This window comes from Podarcis pityusensis (assembly GCF_964106645.2).
Source record: "Podarcis pityusensis genome assembly, chromosome: 9".
Classification (NCBI taxonomy): domain Eukaryota; kingdom Metazoa; phylum Chordata; class Lepidosauria; order Squamata; family Lacertidae; genus Podarcis; species Podarcis pityusensis.
The window spans coordinates 3,163,442-3,183,296 of record NC_138034.1 but is presented as its reverse complement, the minus strand read 5'-3'; the positions used below and the strand labels follow the sequence as shown (position 1 = coordinate 3,183,296).

The 19,855-nt window shown below is 44.0% G+C and overlaps 1 protein-coding gene across 1 annotated transcript; it reads right to left on the bottom strand.

Annotated features, from left to right (window-relative positions):
- Positions 1-876: 876 nt before the first annotated feature.
- OTOP1 (otopetrin 1) lies at positions 877-19,589 on the bottom strand. The gene is made up of 6 exons (XM_081022202.1): positions 19,233-19,589; positions 8,759-8,895; positions 6,923-6,981; positions 4,928-5,058; positions 3,205-4,151; positions 877-1,510 (listed from the first exon to the last, which is right to left on the bottom strand). Exons 1-6 carry the CDS (start codon positions 19,405-19,407, stop codon positions 1,340-1,342), a joined length of 1,620 nt encoding a protein of 539 aa, XP_080878328.1. The 5' UTR covers positions 19,408-19,589; the 3' UTR covers positions 877-1,339.
- Positions 19,590-19,855: the final 266 nt, after the last annotated feature.

The following is a 19,855-nucleotide window of genomic DNA, read 5'->3' as shown; positions in this document are numbered from 1 at the left end:
CCCTCCATTCCACTTCCCATTTCTGCGCATCCAGTGTCCTCCCAGTGGCTGTGTGGGCAGGGATGTGTCTTTCATTTTTATTGATGTGAGTTTGAGAGACGATACTTTTATGAAAGGTGGGATCAAAATAAATAAATATGGGCTCCTTAATGATTCCTTATCTTCAAACCCAACTTGGATCAGACAGCCCTTTGCATAGAGAAGCGTCCTCTGTCAAGAAGAGCGCATGGCCATCCTGGAGTATTTTGACTTGCAGGGCTAACACTGCCACAATCTAATCTATCAACCAGACTTTACAACATCAGCTTTGTTTTGGCAAAATGAAAGTCTCAACTCTTAAGGAAATTAGCTTTCATTATTTAGTAAATTCACACACAAATACAAAAATACATATAACAAATACAAAGCAATTGTGGCATCCAATATCTAGCCATGTCTGTGTTGTGAAATGTTAACATAACATTGTTCTCCTATTTTTCAAACATTAAATTGTCTGTTCAACCAATCCAGACATTTTTTTAGTTCCACTGGTGCACGTGCTCTCCCGCCATTGCAATCAGCAAAACTTAAATGTGATTAAATGTGGCTAGATTCATGAGCTTAGCCAGGATTTAAGTTGGAGGACGCACCCCCTTGTCAACATCCTCTGTCTGGCTCTGTCTAGCAGATTCAAAATGAAATGTCTCAACAACAGTTGTTTTAAATTACTTTCTTTTGACCCCAAGTGCTCAGAAAAATCTGTCAAAATCTTTCTACAATTTCTACTTCTAGTTAAGTATTTTTATTTATTTACTTGATTGGGGAGGCAGCTGCCCCCCTGGCTATGTCCATAGCTAGATGATGATGATGGTGATGATGATGATGATGATGATTACAAATCTCTAAGTACTCAGAGAAAAATGTGTCTATATACATTGAATTGGTGATGTGTTTTATTTTCTAACAGGGGAAAAAATAGCCAGGGAAAGGTTCAGTCTTATTTTCATAGACTTCGCCATATAGAGACAATGTATTAAATTCTTGCCCACATTGTTGTGGCATGAGGGACTCATGAGGTATTAGGAGTTCCACCTTGGGTTGCCCCATATCCTCTTTTTCCAGGACATGTCCTCTTTTTCATGGGTAGAGTCGTCATAGTGATCCATGGTTAAAAGTAGAAGTCGGCAAATGTGTCCTCTTTTTTGCTCTTCAAAATATGGCACGTGTCAATTGTCTGTACCTTCTTCATTATCTTTTCATTCAAACTGCACGTTCTACTTTGGCCAAACATTGGCTGCTGCATTCATGTTCTTTAGTCATCCATCCATCCTTCACTGTTTTTTTTTTTTTTAAATGAAATTCATGTTTTGCAAATGACCTCAAAAAGGGAAGCAGCTGAGTGCATCCGATAGAAAATGGAAAAAGGCATTGCAAGGTTAACCACCGTGATCCAAGGCTCAAATCCAAAAACCATTTCTTCCAGTCCATTGTCATACTCAGGGCGGCAGCCAAAAGCTGGTGGAATCCAAAGCTATGAATAAGAATGAAAGGAAAATAAATATAAATGTTAACATCCCCATGAGGTTATACAGGAAACAAATTTTAAGACTATTCATTCAAAATCTGACTCAAGTTTCAGTTGTAGAATTTCACATTTTTTACTTTTGATTAAACTGATATGCTCATAGAATTCTGGTTGGCCTGTGCCAAGGACTTATGCCTCAAAGTAACCTTGCCTGGCTTCCTCTCAATTTGCTTTTTAAAACTGGACCAATTTGGATCTGTTCAAGATTTCACATGACCAAAGGAAAGAGGTAATCATTATTCAGTTTGGAGTGTTTGGCTCCAGGGTAAAATGTGCCCCACCTCCACTATACCCAGGGAGGATTCTTCAGAACTGTTTGATTTACATTCTCTCTGTGCTGTGGAGCTAGTTTATGCAATACCAACTCTGAGGCCAGTTCTAGGTGACCTCACTTTAGCCAGGAGTACAGCTAGGGGAAATTCGTAGATAAATGACTCTAGGCCACATTCAGAAGCGATAGCTGCTAGGAGTCCAAAGAATGGACAATGCCCAAAGGATAGCACCAGTATACTCAAGGAGAAAGCCAAGGGCAAACTGAAGAGCTGCAAACCACAGCAAGGGATACTGGTGTGGACATAACCACACCAAACTCAGACCCAGACTCAGACCACTTCTCAAGAATTATCAGGCCAATCCCAAAACAGTTTCTTCAGTAGGAAGCCTGAGGATCCGTAATGCTTTTTCATAAATAATATGCTATAAATATGCTGCCATGATGATCAGTTTTAACTTTTCCCTTTCAGCTTTCAGTTGTGTCTTTCTCCTTCATATAGCAATTTACACATTGATTCTGGAGTAAGCACTGGCACATGAGCTGATCTAATCTAGTGCTGGTATGAGACTAGCCATTACCTAATGCTGGATCCTATAAACCAGGGTGGGAACCACTTTTGGCCATAGGGCAAATCCCAAAGTGACCCAACTCTGCAAGGCTGCTCACATATCAATCGCCTGGCATCATATGATGCCAAGTGCGAGAAAGGTTAATCAGGGTAGGGCAGGTTAACGTAAGTTCCCAACTGTTCCTCTGAAGCTGCTTGGAGATACTGAGTGGTCCTGGTCACTGCCAAAAGCAGCACAGCTTGCACTGAGCACCGTAAGCTGCTTTCAGACTTCCTGCATTTTATTACCACTGATTAAAACCACATATTACATTAAAGCCCAGTTGAAAAAATTATATAAATCCAATGTATGTAATCAAGGAAAAGGCTTCCAAAAATTTCAGTGTGACTTAATAACAAAGACTACAAAACTGAAATGTGACTTCTTCACTTGCGTTTGGCACTGAAGTGAAATGTGTAATCTGTGCTTGAGCACATCACATCCCATTTCAATATGATTTATCGGTGAGTTAATCAATACATTTTTCAACAAAGCCTTCAGCTTCCATAGGGATTAAACTTTAAATAATTTGCTCGACCTTGTTTGATTGGTGTTTTCAAGGAAAATAGGCACAGTGGGAGACAACGTCAGCAATGCCTCAACTGGTCTCTGCAGCTGGGCTTTTGATAGCACTCGGTGACTAGGGTCATCTCTTTGATCATCTCTACAGATCAAAGTGCTGCTAAACTAGCTTTTGTTTGTTTCTAATCAGTTGGCAAGACTGGAATAATTGCCATTATTTTTGCATAATAACTTACCGAAAGATTACATAGGAACAAAAATGCAGCAATATTCTTCAGGATGTTTCTTTTGTTGTTGACAGAAGAATTTTTGCTATAAAGTGAGAAATCAGAGGTGGAGGGAGTGACTGGTGTGTTGCCTTGACTTTTGTCTTCATCTAGAGCATCACTTCCACTGCTCTCAGGCAGAATATTATTTCCATTAAACATGTATGGTGACTCTCCATTTTGAATGCCATCCATTCCATTATATATTTCTTTGTAAGAAGGTGCAGGTGAAAGAGTATTTCCATTGGACACAGTTAGTATACGAATTGTTTTAATGTCATCATTAACCTTTTCATGCTCACGGTGTATGGATTCAATTATAAAGAGGTTCTGAATATATTTCTCAAATATAACAAGTATGGAAAAGGGCAGATTATACCATGTATATGCAGGGTGAGAATCAGCACAAATTATTGCAAGGATGGAACCCCAAGACAGAAGCCAGGATCCTGAGGCAGCTCCAACCAGTAAGTCTGCATCAAGTTTCCTAGCTGGGTTTTTGGAAACATCCAATGATTTTTCTTCAAGCCGGTAAATCAGAAGAGCGACTATCCCAGCTGCACACATCATTGTCAGTACTGCAATACTATACAAATAAAACATAATAAGTCCTATTTCGCTCTTTATTTTTGAACGCCCTATCTGAAACAAATAGACAACAACAATAGCTATTGTTGTGGTGAACACAATCAGTCCTAAAATGGCACCCAATGTTTTCCCTTGAAACTTGAATTTTATCTTGTGTTGCTGAAGGTGTTCCACTTTGCGTCCAATATTCTTCCATAGCACATAGAGCATTGTGGATGCCATAATGTGATACTCAATGTTGAAGGGGTACAGGTAATATATTCCTTGGGAAAATATGGAGCAGAGGACTGTTGTGGTACAATTACACTGTGGCTCATGATCATCCAATTCTAAAAAGAAAGAGTGAGACCAAGACATGAGATGGCATCACATTATAAGTATTAATTTTACCTAAACAAATTGTGAAATATCAGCCAAAGGGAGTTTGGTGCCTCAAGTAGCTGCCCAAGAGGGAATAGCTTTACAAAAGGGACAGCTACTTAGATAAAGCAAATACCAAGTTTATAAAGACAGAACACAAAAATGGCAAAGATCAAGGCATGATTAAGCTCACTGAGTTCAGTGAGAGATACATAAACACATTTTTTGCACCAATATTGAAAATTTTGCACCAATATTGAAATGGTTACATGTTTTAAACATGATGGGTGCAGTACAAGGGGGTAGGGTGGGTATTACTCCTTCCTGTTAAAGGTTTTGGCCCAGGAAGAGACAGTGAAATACTGGAAGCAAGCCACTGGCTGTGCAGGTGGTCTCATCAGGAAAGGTTTGGTGTTTCTTGGGCCATGGTCTTTTCTTCCTTGAGGAAGGACTTCTGGCAAGAGATGGGTTGCAACCTCCCAGCAATTGACAAGAACACGTTTGCTAAGAGTCTTGCAAACCTGATCAGGAAAGCTTTAAACTCAGTCCTGAGGGGGAGGGAGACTATATTACAGATGACAGGGGAACACCTGATACTAGGGATAATAGTTTCATTGATGCACAAGATACTGAGGTGGTGCTACAGCAACTCACTAAAGGACACAAACTACAAGACTTTAAAACAGAATTGGGGGAGGGGTAGCCAATGTAGAGAAGAGAAATTATAGCAAAAAAATTATCTTACCTATTGTTATGTTTCCAAATCCAAGAGTGATTAACCTTTCCTTGTGTTCATTAAGTTGATGCTTTGATTCTGTTAACACACCATTTGTCCACAAAAGCAAATTTGTAAATACAGAATGGATCACTCCAAACCTAGAAAATAAATAAAGCAAATAAGTTATTGACAACAGTGTATAAAACATATCAGTGAAGTATTTTATTTTCCAGTATTTATTATTGGTGAACAAGTAAAGAACACTACAGTCTATGTGTTTCACCAATCTTTCCCTGTTTACATGATGTAACATAGAAAATAGTATGGCTTCAAATTATACCTGTCCACCTATTACAGATTTGCACATCACTAAAAGTTGCATATAGGTGGCCTGTGAGAATTTAAATATCCTAGGGATATTTGACAGCAGGTTCTCATCAGCAAACTACAATTCCCAGGACTCATGAGAGCAGCTAGGACAATTAACTGGTACGAAGCTGAAATAAGTTTGTAATATACAGTAACTCTCCAAGGAGAGAGGGTTTTTTTAGTCCTCATTTAATTAAAAAAAAAAAACTATCAGAGTTGGGAGATAGATCCCGCCCCTAATCCTTGTTTATTGTGTCTCCAATCAAAGCATGCCATTCTCTACATCAGGCTTCCTCAAACTCGGCCCTCCAGATGTTTTGAGACTGCAATTCCCATCATCCCTGACCACTGGTCCTGCTAGCTAGGGATCATGGGAGTTGTAGGCCAAAAACATCTGGAGGGCCGAGTTTGAGGAAGCCTGCTCTACATGGTACATCTCCACCCACCTAACCAAAATTAAAATGTTATATAACCTGTTCAAGTCTTTGAGGACAGATGGAGCAGAAAATATACTAACTCACACTTCAGTAGTAGTTTACAGAGATGTCAGCATGCCTGCTCACAGATGGTAGTTAAAGGACAGGGTTCAGTATTATGCCAGACAAATAAATATAATGCTTTGCTGAGATAATAATAAGGGATTTGGGTGTTTCATAGGTGGGAAGGAAGGCTTACCCTTAGCATTGCTATGCTGGTGATAAGAAGATTGCAGAAGGCCTGCCAGTTTGCAACAACTATTCAGAAGAATACTGGTACACAGAAGCACGCCTATGATGCCAGATCACACTATTAGGGTCTGAGATTCTGCCTTTCAACCTGAGCTGAAGTGCTGCTGTCTGAAAAGGTATTCTGTGAGCTTTGGAGAAGTGCTCAACATTCTGAAATGCACCACTCTTCCCCAGAACCTCATACAAATTTCAATTATTGGAAGGACAAATGGCCCCCATAATTTCCAGTGGAGAAGGAAATTACTACAACAGTTTCCATCTGTCACCAGAATTAGAGAACATTCTGACCCCTCATAGAGTTGTAAATAGAACAGTTTTTAAAAGGGAAATTTAGAACTGCCCAGTGGTGTGTGACTATAATTTGTGCAGCAAGCAACCTACAACCTATTTCTGTGTTTTCTTCCTAAGTGCTTGAACACTTTCTTGCTTACAGTGATACTCCATGGTATTTAGAAGTCCCCACAGAGTGGAGAACATCCTCAGAACTGGGAATCGACAGCGCCAGTGCAGAAGAGTGCTATAGTGAAGCTTCCTGCCCGAGGCAGCATGAATTACAACAAAGCTATATTTGGAGTAAGGGATGTTTTAAAAATGAAAAAGGACAAGAGAAACAAAGAGCAGAAACGCGATCACGGTGCAACAGAATCAAGGCAAGTTCTTCAGGGGACCAAGGGAGAGATGAAGCAGCAACTTCTGTCTCCCATGGAAGGACCACTTCAGGAAATGAGAATGGACAACTGCTGGCATACATATATTAGGTTTCTGGGGGTCCTTCCAACTGAGGATGCTGTAATTTTATTTTAAAAAATCAAAACAGAGATGTAAACTATTATTTCCTAAACATTAATATAAACATTTCAGTACCAGTAGTTTTTCACTGATATTTCCCAGGTTAAAAATATAAGGAAGATTATATTCATTTTACCTCTCCAACATTTTGAAGGATTGGATAATATCCTTTGCATGGGACCATAAGAAGTATACCTGAAAACATATATGAAAAAATAATTGGGTCATTTGGGAAAGTGGTACTATTTGCTATGAACAAATAAGATATGTCAGGGATGAACAATAAGGAAAAATGTGCAAGAGATCACAGGAATCCAGATTTACTTAGGTGTAAAGCAGCTCACTGCAGCTAACCCAATGACAGGACATTTTACTTAAGCCCTATGCAGATGAACTGCTCACACATTCTGTCAACATGTGAGTTGGGTCACATTATTCAAATTCTTTGCTATATAAAGACAATGTTTTGTATTAATTCAACTCCTCCCAGGCAATTCAAATAGACAGTACCAAACTGAGGGTCAAGTACAAGGATGCATACACCGGGTCCCTCCTGAGTGTTCTGGTTATATATGCTGTAGAACCAGATGTGTGCTCTGTAATTTATTTTGTTTGATCATTTTAAGGCTGAGAAAAACAAGCAACAAAAGACTGAGACTAAAGGGCCATGGGAAGCATTGCAGTTACAAAAGGGGTTTGGGGGAAGACTGGGAGCCTTTGTTTAGTTTAGCTGTTTCAGACCCAAACCAGTAATAGGAGTGTTATTCTCCTTGCTTCAGGTTCTTAGATCATGCCCTTCACTGTGATGTTGCAGTATTTGCAAGAGGTGTATTATGTGGCAATTATATATGGTTGTATCTCTCCCCGCTTCCTCTGTGCAGCTCTACAGTATATACGGAGGGGCTTAGGTTACCTCTCTGCTTCAAGGTTGACTGCATACAGAAGGAAAGGATATTTGTGTTGTTCTCCACAAACTGCATATACAGAAGGGCAAGAAACAAACTGGCTCTCTGTCTGAAGCAGGAGACCATTACTCCACTCTATTTGCTGGGAAATCTGGCCAGCTGCCATTTTCTGCTTCATTGCTAAATATTACTTTGTCAAATTAAAGGTTTCTCCATGTGTAAAACGTTTTGAATCCAAATGTACTAGTCACTGTCAAGCTAGCAAGTGCCTAGAACCAGAAAAAAATAGTAGATGACTTTTCACCATAAATTTCATTTTAAAAAATTCCCTGACAGGCTAGTATTTCACAGCTGTCTTTGTGCTGTTTGAAAGGGACTTATGTCCTTTGAAGGAAGAGAAGATTAGAAGGGCCAGTCAACTGAGCCAATGAGCCAATGTCTTAGGCAGCGGTGGCAAAATAGTTATTAAATGTCCCCCATTTAGAAAGAAGATTAATGCAGCATAATTACATGGCTTTAATTAAAGAGATTTATAACAGTTTTCATCCGAGGCAACATTTGAGACATAGCTAACATTCAGCGTGTATGTTTAATCCATTATTGCATTTTTATGTATACCTTTGTAAGTGCGGGAGATTTGTGTTTACGTACCCACCCGACACTGTATAATGTTGATTCGCTTGCACAAGAGGCATTGATAACCAAACATATTCTGTTTGAAATGGCAGCCCCGTGAACCTGAGAGCATGTTGCATTCATCACGTTCAAAAGTAACCATGTTTAAGCCAGATTCTGATTGCAGAAAATTCTGATACCTCCCTAGAATCAAACAGAGGGAACTGGAGGGAATCGTGGTCAAACAAACAAGGACGCAGGACCTTCCAGATTTCTCTGCCTATCTCTTCATAATACTTAATAGTTCTAGCCTGGCTTTTGCTATTTGTCACATGGTGAATATTGAACAAGACTTGAAGATGGTGGGTTTTTTGCTTTGCTTTGGGACTGTGCTGCACTATCTGAAAAACACAAGCACACAGGTAGGAATAATCAAAAAACAATGGTTTTACCTGCAGCAGTGTATGTACTGCATGTGTGGCAGGAAAAATACCTTCCGTGACTGATAAGCAATCTGAATATCCAACAAAGTATCCAATTTTGAAAGAGTCCATAATTAAAGTAATCGCTGCAAACAAAGTAATTGCACCTGAAATAAAATTAAAAATATTATAAAATGTCATTATGAGGGCAACATCTTTATATGCTACAGACAACAAATAAGAAGAAAAACACTAATAGGAAAATTAATGTGAAGATAGTGAAAATGTAAAGAAATAAACCTCTCACACCTGTGGACCTTGTGTTTTTAACATTTTATGACTTGTGGTTTTATTGTATGGTCTTATGTTTTTATTGCTATAAACTGCTTTGATTTTTTAAAGCTACAGCAGTATACAATTTTTTAAAAAATAAATAAGTAAACTCCCTTTCCTGCTGCCTCATTAAACTCTGAACCATTAATGGGTAGTAGCACTGCAGGTAGGAAGTGGCTATAATTCTGTTATTGTTATTTAGAGCAGCATTTCTTAACCTGCGGATGGATTGCAAAGTCTGTGCAAGTAGGTTGTGGTTGCTTATGTACAGGCAACTCCCCCTTTGCACGGGGGTTGCATTCCAAGGCACTGCACACCTTGTTGGGGTGTGCTGAAGCCTGCCCCCTTCTGCTTCCGCACCTGCCCCACCCTGCCCCCCATTCCGCCCCCTTCCGGGCCCCAAAACATGTGTGCTTTTGTGGTCACATGCATGCCAAACACCTGCAAATTTGCCTTTAAACTAAAAATAATTATTGCTTGCAATCGTCAGCTGGTATGACGAATACCTCTTACAGCTTTTGTTTTGTTGGCTTATTGTAATATTGTATTAGCACTAGCATTCAAACATTGGAAAGGCTCAAACTTTCCAGTTTAGCACTTGGGAACTGCTCTCTGGTAGCTGGTGGGAGATCCAGTCACCATTTGCCACAAGTTAGGTAAATTTTTGCTTGGATGCATCAAGCAATGATTATAAAATAGGAAACTTGCCATTAAACTTGACATTAAAACTGGGAAAGTACTAAGGTCCAAAATTAATGTGATAATAAATCAATGGGTCACCATACTATGTAAATTTGGACTTGTGTGCTACCATGCAGGGGGGGAAAGTTGGGAACCGATGGTTTATTACAGTAGTACCTCGGGTTACATACGCTTCAGGTTACAGACACTTCAGGTTACAGACTCCACTAACCCAGAAATAGTGCTTCAGGTTAAGAACTTTGCTTCAGGATGAGAACAGAAATGGCACAGGGGCAGCAGGAGGCCCCATTAGCTAAAGTGGTGCTTCAGGTTAAGCACAGTTTCAGGTTAAGAACGGACCTCCAGAACGAATTAAGTACTTAACCCGAGGTACCACTGTACTCTCAGAGCCATCTTTCCCATAGGGCTTAGTGGTGCGTTGCGCCAGGGCGCCAGCCTCTCAGGGGTGCCCCAGCAAGTGGGGGAGCTGCACGGCTTTGCCAGTGGCCTCCCCTTTCCCTGCACACCCGCCAGCTGCGCCCTGCCAACTATATGGCTGGCGGGTGTGCAGCTTCCTTCCCAAGCCTCCTCGGGATGAGAGCGATCCCCACAGAGGCGTAGGATGGAAGCTGCGCCCCGCCAACCATATGGCTGGTGGGCGCACAGCTTCCCTCCCAAGCCTCTACGGGGATCACTCTCCTCCCGAGGAGGTTTGGGAGGGAAGCTGCGCTCTTCTCCCGCGGAGGCTTGGGGGAGAGTTGTGCCCCCCTCCCCCATGGTTGGCAGTGCACAGCTACAGCCACCCCAACACTATCCTTGGTAATTAGGGGGCGCTGGGTGGATATTTGCACCCCGGCGCCGCATCTGCTAAAGACGGCCCTGATTATTTTTTAAAACTTATCAATCTCTCCAGTCTCTTAGGATCAGGAGAGCTAGAAATTGAAGTAAACCAAATTTAAATCCACAACTCATTTTCATAAGATTAACATAATTACCCAGGAGTAAATGTATGATGGATTACAAATTGAGGACAAAATAGGCCAGGAGTCCTTAAAGCAAATATAGCTTCTTTGTTGGCTACCACCCACAATCCTGCGCAGTTACCTGGATGTTAGTCACAATAAACACAGTGAAATTTACTTATCAGTAAGCATGCACTGTAAATATATTAATCAGGACTTGTACTTGCACTGGGGGATTTTAGGATATGGGGAAAGACTTGCTGTACACCTCTGTACCATCAACAAAACTATGCTGATGGAGAGACCAAAACAGGGGTGAGAAACAAACAAACACCACATCCTATATGCCTCCCAATAGTGATTTTGCCTTTGATACAACATTATGCCAATTTAAGAGGTGGCAGAAACAAAAAACCACCCATTGACCTCAATGGAGCCCTAGGAAAAGGTAAAGGGACCCCTGACGATTAGGTCCAGTCTTGGCCGACTCTGGGGTTGCGGCGCTCATCTCGCTTTATTGGCCGAAGGAGCCGGCGTATAGCTTCCGGGTCATGTGGCCAGCATGACCAAGCCACTTCTGGTGAACCAGAGCAGCGCACGGAAAAGCCATTTACCCTACCGCCGGGAGCCCTACCCCCCACCAAAAAACCAGTTCCCCACTTCTCATCTTCCCTGCATATTTCCATCACAATAGATCAGACAAACTCTGTACTCAACCACAGTACTCCAACAGCAACATAGTGTATTATGTATTTATTTATTCATTTAATTTCATAAAATTTCTACACTGCTTGATTGAAGGGGTTTTACAAAGCAGCTTACAAAAGGATAAATCAAGAAAATCAAGAAAAAAATTACAAGAGCACTTAAAAGCATGCAAAAGTTTGAATACCAAAACAGATTAAAATTACCAAAATACTAAAATTACTAAAACAGATTAAAATATTAAGCACCAGCAGGGAGACGTCTAGTTTTAAAAGGAACACTGAACAAATACAGGAAGGGCAGATTGCTAACACTTGTCATTGCCAAAAGGTTCTTATAGGCGCTCAGTCTCAAGACTCCAAACATAAACTTCCAACAGCAACCCCCACCCCACTCTTAGAACTTGAAAACAAAGACAAAGTAGCCCTCCAGCTAATTGCTGTGAAAATCCCACAATCCACGCCATACTGTAAACTGCTCTGTGATCCTCAGATGAAAGGTGGTATAGACATTTAATAAATAATAGTAAGATAATAATATATTCCTTGTCTAAACACTCCTTCAACCATAACAGGTAGAACCAGTGTCCGCCTTTGCCACACATTCACTACAGACACTTTAGGAGTGGGGATTAGTTAAATTTACAGCCAATCCGTGCTCCCTGAACATTAAACAGAGGATTGGCTTGAATGGGTGCAAAGGAATGCAACATCCCGTGTTCACCTCCAGCCAGACCATCCAGAAGCAGAGATCCCCTTTCTGCTCAACAGACCTTGACCTTACCTTAACTCCCATCCAGCAGAGGGCAAGGTAAATAAGAAGGGTGGCTTTTGGATCTCAGTGAAGTGGGACCAAGATATTTCACTCCATCTTTACTCCTGAAATCATGGAGCTAAATGTACGGCTCAGGGAAAGAATGTGGGCCGACTTGCCCTAGAGCTCAAGGCAATCCAGCCCCTGCAATCTCTGGGGTTGGTCATCGTGCTCACTCTTCCTCCACACCAAATCTACTGAGGAGGATGAGATACATTTGGAAGATCTGAGTCATGGAGACCGGCTGAGCACTTTCAGCCAAACTCAGTCTTGGAGCTAGAGATTGTGAGGCTTGATCTCAGCTGGTTTCTCCTCAGCCATCCAAATCCCCTGGCCTGGCCAGCCATTGGCTAGGGGAGAGAGGGGGTAGCCCAAACTGCTGCCACTATTTTTCTGCAAGGACGGGGGGTCTCTAACAATGGGGACTCTTTCTTCTCCCTGCATTAGGACAACAATCCATTTTATTATTTATTTACCACCTTTCCTCCAAGGAACTCAAGGTGCTGTCCCCGACACACTTTTGTCCCTGCAGCTCTGTGAGGCAGGTGAGGTGGCTCAGCATCACCCCAGCAAGCAACATGACCATGTGGGGATTTGAATCTGGGTCTCCCCAATCCTAGTTAAACCCTCTGCTCACTTACACCCCATGGGCTACACACTCGCTGAATGGGAAAAGATGCCTACGGGTTGGAATAGTTGTATTTTTCTGGGGACTATAAACACATGGCTGTACCATTTTGGGCACCCAGCATGTTAGGAACTGCAGTAAGAAATTTCAAAAAGGCATATGTTTTGAAACAGGAATAACTTCCCCATATCACCTTTTGATTTTCAGCCATTAGTTTATAGCTTCTTTGTGTATGAGTCAATGCCTTAGAAGAAATTAGGACTTGCTTATGTAAGTATTATCCTTAGCAAGCATCTGTGCATCGCCAGAAACCTGTCATTCCATGCTAAAGGAAGAAATACTGTTAAGTAAAACTTGTTTGGCCTGCTCAACTTCCTGCACTTGTACCTCTCCAGCCCCCCGCCCTCCCCAGGCTAATAGCAGCTTCCGAGTAATTTACAGCATGGCAAAGGGCATAGGAGGAAAGGGTTAAACCCCCTTCAGAGTAGCCCCAAGGAGCAACTGACTGTCATGGAAGATCCTAATTATGCTTTGCCCCCCAGATATTTATTTCTGCTGGCTCATTCAATTACATTTCACAACGCAGCAAGAATAACCTTCCTCAGAACGCCTTTGCTTTCTTTCTGCTACGTTTTGCAATGGGTTTCCTTATTTTACTTTTATAACTCTCAGAATTTTTTTGAAAGATAAAGTGGGTGCTTCCTGGGGTTAAGGACATGGGCTACACAGTCCTAACCTCACTTTCCTGGTAGTAAGCCCCCCTGAATTCAATAGGACGTATATTTGAGTAGGCATAAGATAGGACAGTACTGTTTCATCCTGACCTAAACACATTTACTCAACAATAAATATGATTCAAGCTCTCATGAAGAAAGAGAAATACTTTTAAAAATATGTTGACAAATTGAACTGGATGGGCCTTCCTGTGATCAAAACAGATAGCAGCAACCTGTATCTCTTTTTAGGCACTTATGTGCCTGGTTCTGCAAAATTCCTATCTTTCCAACATCCTGACCTAATAATTTAACATCTGTAATATATATCGTGTGTGTGTGTGTGTGTGTGTGTGTGTGTGTGTGTGTGTAATTTACTTACTGTATATTTACTGCATATAGTTCTTTACAGTAAGTAAATCGGTACAAATATCTGCTATACAAATTAGCAAACACAGGACATAATAACCATTGGTATCAGTGTAGCTTACTTATCATGCATAGACTGGACTGCAAATGTGATATATTCTCAAATGCTCTTTCCAAGCCTGTATTTTTTCCAGTTTAAAGCAACCCTAATATGACTGGAACATAGAATATTCTGCTGTTCTGCAATCCTGTGCATAAAGGTAAAGGTAAAGGGCCCCCTGACCATTAGGTCCAGTTGTGGCCGACTCCGGGGTTGCAACGCTCATCTCGCTTTATTGGCCGAGGGAGCCAGCGTACAGCTTCCGGGTCATGTGGCCAGCATGACTAAGCTGCTTCTGGAGAACCAGAGCAGCGCACGGAAACGCCGTTTACCTTCCCGCCGGAGCAGTACCTATTTATCTACTTGCACTTTGATGTGCTTTTGAACTGCTAGGTGGGCAGGAGCAGGGACCGAGCAACGGGAGCTCACCCCGTCGCGGGGATTCGAACCGCCGACCTTCTGATCGGCAAGTCCTAGGCTCAGTGGTTTAACCCACAGCGCCACCCGCGTCCTGTCCTGTGCATACTTACTGCATAATTACTGATTTACTTTGAGTTGATGCTGAACTCAATGTTAACTTGGTTAGAACTAGGCTGCAAGAGTACAGTTCTATGCATACATTTGTGGAATAAGGCTGCAGTCCTAGCCATACCTACTTGAAAGTAAATACTGTTTAAATCAGTGGTGCTGACTTATGTTCCACTGGATATGATGGGCTGCATATCTAGTTCAGAATAAACATGCACAAGATGAAACTGTGGCCAGATTATAATGGTGCAATTGCACCAAGACCAATGCATGCAAGGACTCTTGAGTTTTCTTTATTTTCTTAACTCTCCTAAAAGGAAAGTTATGAAGGAAAGTGTTCATTCACCTTTCAGTGGTTTTTAGCCAATGAGTGACATGAAGTATTTGATTGATGACTGATTTGTTTCTACATTGGGTTACAGGTATCCCGCCCTGAGCTTTATTTCACCCTCCAGTACACTTTTTTATCTTGCTTTAGCATCGTTTTCTAATCCTTGGAATACCCATAGTCCCCTCCCTCCCTCTCTTCACTGAGATCAGGTACTCTCTATAAATTATGTTCTACAAATACTACTAAACAATAAGGGGGGGTGAATCCCCTCCCCCACATAACAAATGCAAAATGTGTAAACTTTGCAAAGAGACTTAGGCACGTCCCATGCTAATACATGCTATGCTTGCATTATATACGTGCTATGCAGTCCAGGCATTCATACACTGGAAGTGGCAAACCTACAGAGAACAGCTGATTGTGCACCATCCTGGCCTTTGCCTGGTCTGCCTTCCCAGACAGGAAGTGTGTGTTTTTCTGCTTCAAGTTCTTTGACCTGACTGATACCTGCCTGCAGCTAAGAGTGTTTGTGCTGATTGTAGTGTGGAATATTGCTTGATTGCTGGCATAGGAAACACAGCTGGGTTGTGTTCCAGGGCCTGCCTTACTATACAACAGGCTCAGCTACATGCCCCCCCCCCCCAGGAGCAACACCACGGGATTTTACCCTTTGGGTTGTCCCACAGGGGCAGGGGTGCCCCACATTTCAGGGGTGCCCCACATTGTCAGTCAATTATAGAACTGTAGGCCATGTGCTGTGGGAGACTGGCCTCTGACCCTCACCCAAGCTAAGGGGAGGGGAAGTTTGGTTTGGTGGGCTTCCCCCATAGTGAGAGGCAGAGGGAGACAAGTTTTGGGGGATTTAGCATCTACTTCCCGATAGTGTGGGATATGCATGATGCTGCACCTTAGCTTACAATCTGTAGCCCTAATCTCCCAGCAGTATGTGGTGACGCATCAGGGTGAGCAGGTAGCAGGGATTGGTGGAGATGCTATCCAAATTTCTCCGGTGGTGGGACGGAGTGGAGAGGCTGACTACCATCAGCAACATGTTTAGTCCCTGTTCCTTATTCCAGCCCACCAACTCCTCTCAAAGTCACTGGTAGCAAATTGACTGAGCCCTCTGGTCTGGTGGTGCTGTTGCAAAATGCCAGATCAGTCCACAGTAAGACTATGCGCATCCACTACTTGACTGCAGATGAATGGGTTGATCTGGCCTGCTTAACAGAGACTTGGGGGAGTGACCTCCCTCACTGTGCCCAACTGGTTCTCAGTACTGCACCAGCGTAGAATGGGGGAGTGGGGTTTTAAAAGGGGTGTTGCTGTTGTCCATAAGAGCAGGAAACTTTTAACACTGGGATGGACTTCAGAGGGTCTGCACCTGGTGTTGAGCCAGAGAGACAGATTGGGGAAGCTGCTGACCACCCTGCCGCCCAGCAGAATCCTTGACCAGGCTGGATGAAGTAGTCTCTGGGCTACTGATGGAGGATCCCATGATGATAGTTCTGGGTGTTATGTGCACCCAAACCACCCCCATGGTAACCTCCTACATCATTCTCCTCCCACACTTTGCAACAACTAAGCACCCTTTTCACTAAGCCCAGTTATGAAGCCATCATCCTCTCCTGTTCTGCAGAACCTTTCTTGACCCTGCTTTCATCTTCACCCCATTTCCAAGCCTCCCACTGCCTCCTTTCATGCAACCACCTTTGTTCCCACATTGCCACCACCACCCTTTTCCTTTCCTCCTCTCTCTCTCTTAACTCTCCCTTACACAGAGATCGCCCCCATTTCCATGCCTTCTCCTCTCTCCTATTCTGCAGCCCCTTTGTGCACACACCCCATGATGATATACACTACAGTATCTTTAAGATTAATAGCACCATCTCTGGGGGACCGAGGCGCTCACAAAATTTTCACTATGGGTGCCCCGCTGGGTGACCCAACGTGGCACATGCATGACGTCACACGGTGAGCCGAGGCCTGATAGGGCCCACTGCACCCTTCAAAAGGCCCAACAGGCCTTTCAGAGGGCCCAACAGGACTCGTTATAGTCACGGGAGGGTCCAGCGGGGCCCATTGTGCCATATGACATCATGTGCATGCTGTGCAGCACCATGTGACATCATGTGTGTGATGCGCCAGGCAGCCACAATGTGGGGTGGAACCTGGTGTGCCTGTGTCAGCATGTTTAGTTAGAGAAGGTTAAGTTCTGTTGGAAAGTTGTACTTATCTGGGTATTTGCTCGTTAATAAAATATATATTTAAAATTGCTACATTGAATCTGGAACTCCATGTTGAAGACCATGGGATCAGGAATGAAACACACTGTGTGAAGGTAAAAGGTAAAGGGACCCCTGACCATTAGGTCCAGTCATGACTCTGGGGTTGCGGCGCTCATCTCGCTTTATTGGCCGAGGGAGCTGGGGTACAGCTTCCGGGTCATGTGGCCAGCATGACTAAGCCGCTTCTGGTGAACCAGAGCAGCGTACGGAAATGCCATTTACCTTCCCGCCAGAGCGGTACCTATTTATCTACTGGTACTTTTGTGCTTTCGAACTGCTAGGTTGGCAGGAACAGGAATTGAGCAAGGGGAGCTCACCCTGTCACGGGGATTTGAACCGCTGACCTTCTGATTGGCAAGCCCTAGGCTCTGTGGTTTAACCCACAGCACCACCGTGCGGAGACAGCAGAAAAGAGGAAGGATGTTTGAGGACAGCAAGAAGGGAGAAACACTGAAAAAGCTGGCTGTTTTAAACAAAAACAGAAGTTTAATTAAAGCAGGGGTGGAGCGACACTGAGAGGAAAATGACAGCTTTAAACAACAGCAGATGTTTGAATAAAGCAGGGATGGAGTAATACTGTTCACTGCGTACTTCACAGTTGGAGTATAGTTGTTGTGCAATCTGTTGTTGTGTTGGGAGTTTTTCTAAGGAAATGTTGTAGTGGGGGGGAAAGGTAAATTGATTGTAGTAGCAATTTGCAGGGAGGGGTGATTAGTTGTTTTCCCATCCATGGGAGAATCTGTGGGTTCTGGTGTGCGTGTGTCAGGAATACTGCTGGTATAAACACTTAAATGGGATTTTGTTGTTGTTGTTCAAAATGCTCAAGGCAGCATACATGTTCTCTCCCCTCCCCCTTTCCATTTTATCCTCACAACAAGCCTGTGAATAGGTTAGGTTAAGGGACAGTGATCCGACTAAGGGCACAACATGAGTTTCAAGACTGAGCGGGGATTTCAAATCTCTTTTTGCTCAAAAAGGAAAAATAAGGGGGATAGTACTTATGATGAGGTACTAATAAATAACCACAACAAATCATAGATTCACAGAGTTGGAAGGGACTCCAAGGGTCATCTAGTCCAACCCCCTGCAATGCAGGAATCTCAGCTAAAGCATCCAAGACAGATGACCATCCAACCATACATCCAAATGAATACAGTGCATGATTTTTAACTAATTAAAATTAGAATTTTCCTAAGCAGGATCATCTGAGCAAAATTGTTGTAAATCTTAAATCACTTTTAATCCCCTCCATCTGAAACACCACGCCTGGTCTTGCACTGAATGTAGTATTTCCAGCTTAAGTTCAACAGCTGAAAGACCTACAGTAACGTGACTCATTTGCAACTCATGAAAGTTGTTCTTTGTATGGTTTAGGGTTGGCATTGGAGGACAGCAGGGCTCTTGTGCCCCTAACAGCTATGTGGCAGCCTGCAGGCAGGTATTAAACAGATGCCGCCTGCACACCATGACTTTAAAGAACATTTGCAACATAATTCCCCCCTCACAGAGTTACAATTCCGAGCAACCTTTAGCAAACTACATTGTCCAGAATTCTTTGCGGGGGGGAATGTGCTTCTTATGTGCTTTAAAGGCATATAGAGTAAGCCTTTTGTAGTATGGAAGGACAATTATAGGGAAAGCTTCACCTGTTGAAACTCTGTTGGATGTTTTATTACTTGTGTGCGATCCCTGATTTATTTCGGGGCACTCCACTCCCCATTTGCAAAATAAGTTACGAGTTTGCATGTGACATAAAGCGCATGCAAATAGCATCTCTTTCGGCGGTGCCGCAGAGCCTGCAGTACATGGGGCAGAGAAAATCCAGTTGGCCCCCTTGGCTAGAAGGCGGCGAAGTCCCGTTTTAAAGTCCCGCAGACTTCGACGGAAAGAGCGCGCGGTGCATTCTCTGCCAAGTGCGGAGCGCGCAACCGCCGCAGCCCATAGCGGGACGGGCGAGTAGCGGCTTGCGCGCGGGCCGCCCGAGCTGCTGCCTCGGGCCCCAGGGATCCACGTGCGCCCCCCGCCCGCCCCCCGCCCCGCTGGGCGCCCCACTCACACTTGAGCCAGCGCGCCCCGGCGTGCGTGTCCTTGTCCTGGATGAGCCTCTGGTGCGCGTAGCGGCGGCAGATGTACCAGGCCATCCAGAGGATCTGCAGCAGCATGAGGGTGATGAGGTAGGAGAGGACGGCGCTCTGCGAGAAGCCCTTGGCGTGCACGGCCCACGCGAACATCAGCAGCAGCCCCGCCAGGAAGAGGTGCAAGCCGTACTGGCTGCTCAGGATCTCGGCGTTCTTCTCGGGCGTCTTCCGCAGCAGAGCCAGCCGCCCGCCGCCTTTGGTCCCCCGGGGCGAGGGGGGCGGAGGGGCCCCGGCCGCCGCCTGCTCCAGCTCCCAGCCGCCCTCCGCGCCGGCGCTCTTCTGGGCGCCGCTCTTCTTGCCCCTGGCCGGGGACCCCCCGAGGCTGCCCTCCCGCCCTTCGACGGCCATGTCTGCGGGGCTGGGGCGGGCGAGGCGGGCGGGCTCGGCTCGCGGAGGGGATGCCGCGCCACCTGTCCGGGCTCCCGCCGTAGGAAGGGCCGGCGGAGTTTGGCCAACTTCCTCGCTCTCGACGGACCAGCTGCCCCTCTGGACCCGGCGCGCCCCTTCCGCTGGCCGGCGTTGCTCTCGGTGGGCTGGAAGC

Bases quoted from the DNA above. Each gene is read 5' to 3' on its own strand.
- OTOP1 (XM_081022202.1), bottom strand. From the start codon at position 19,407: ATGTTCGCGTGGGCCGTGCACGCCAAGGGCTTCTCGCAGAGCGCCGTC. The intron at 8,896-19,232 runs GTGAGTGGGGCG...ATTTTATTTCAG, and splicing joins CGGGGCGCGCTGGCTCAAGT to GTGCAATTACTTTGTTTGCA. The intron at 1,511-3,204 runs GTAAGTTATTAT...TCTTATTCATAG, and splicing joins TGTTCCTATGTAATCTTTCG to CTTTGGATTCCACCAGCTTT.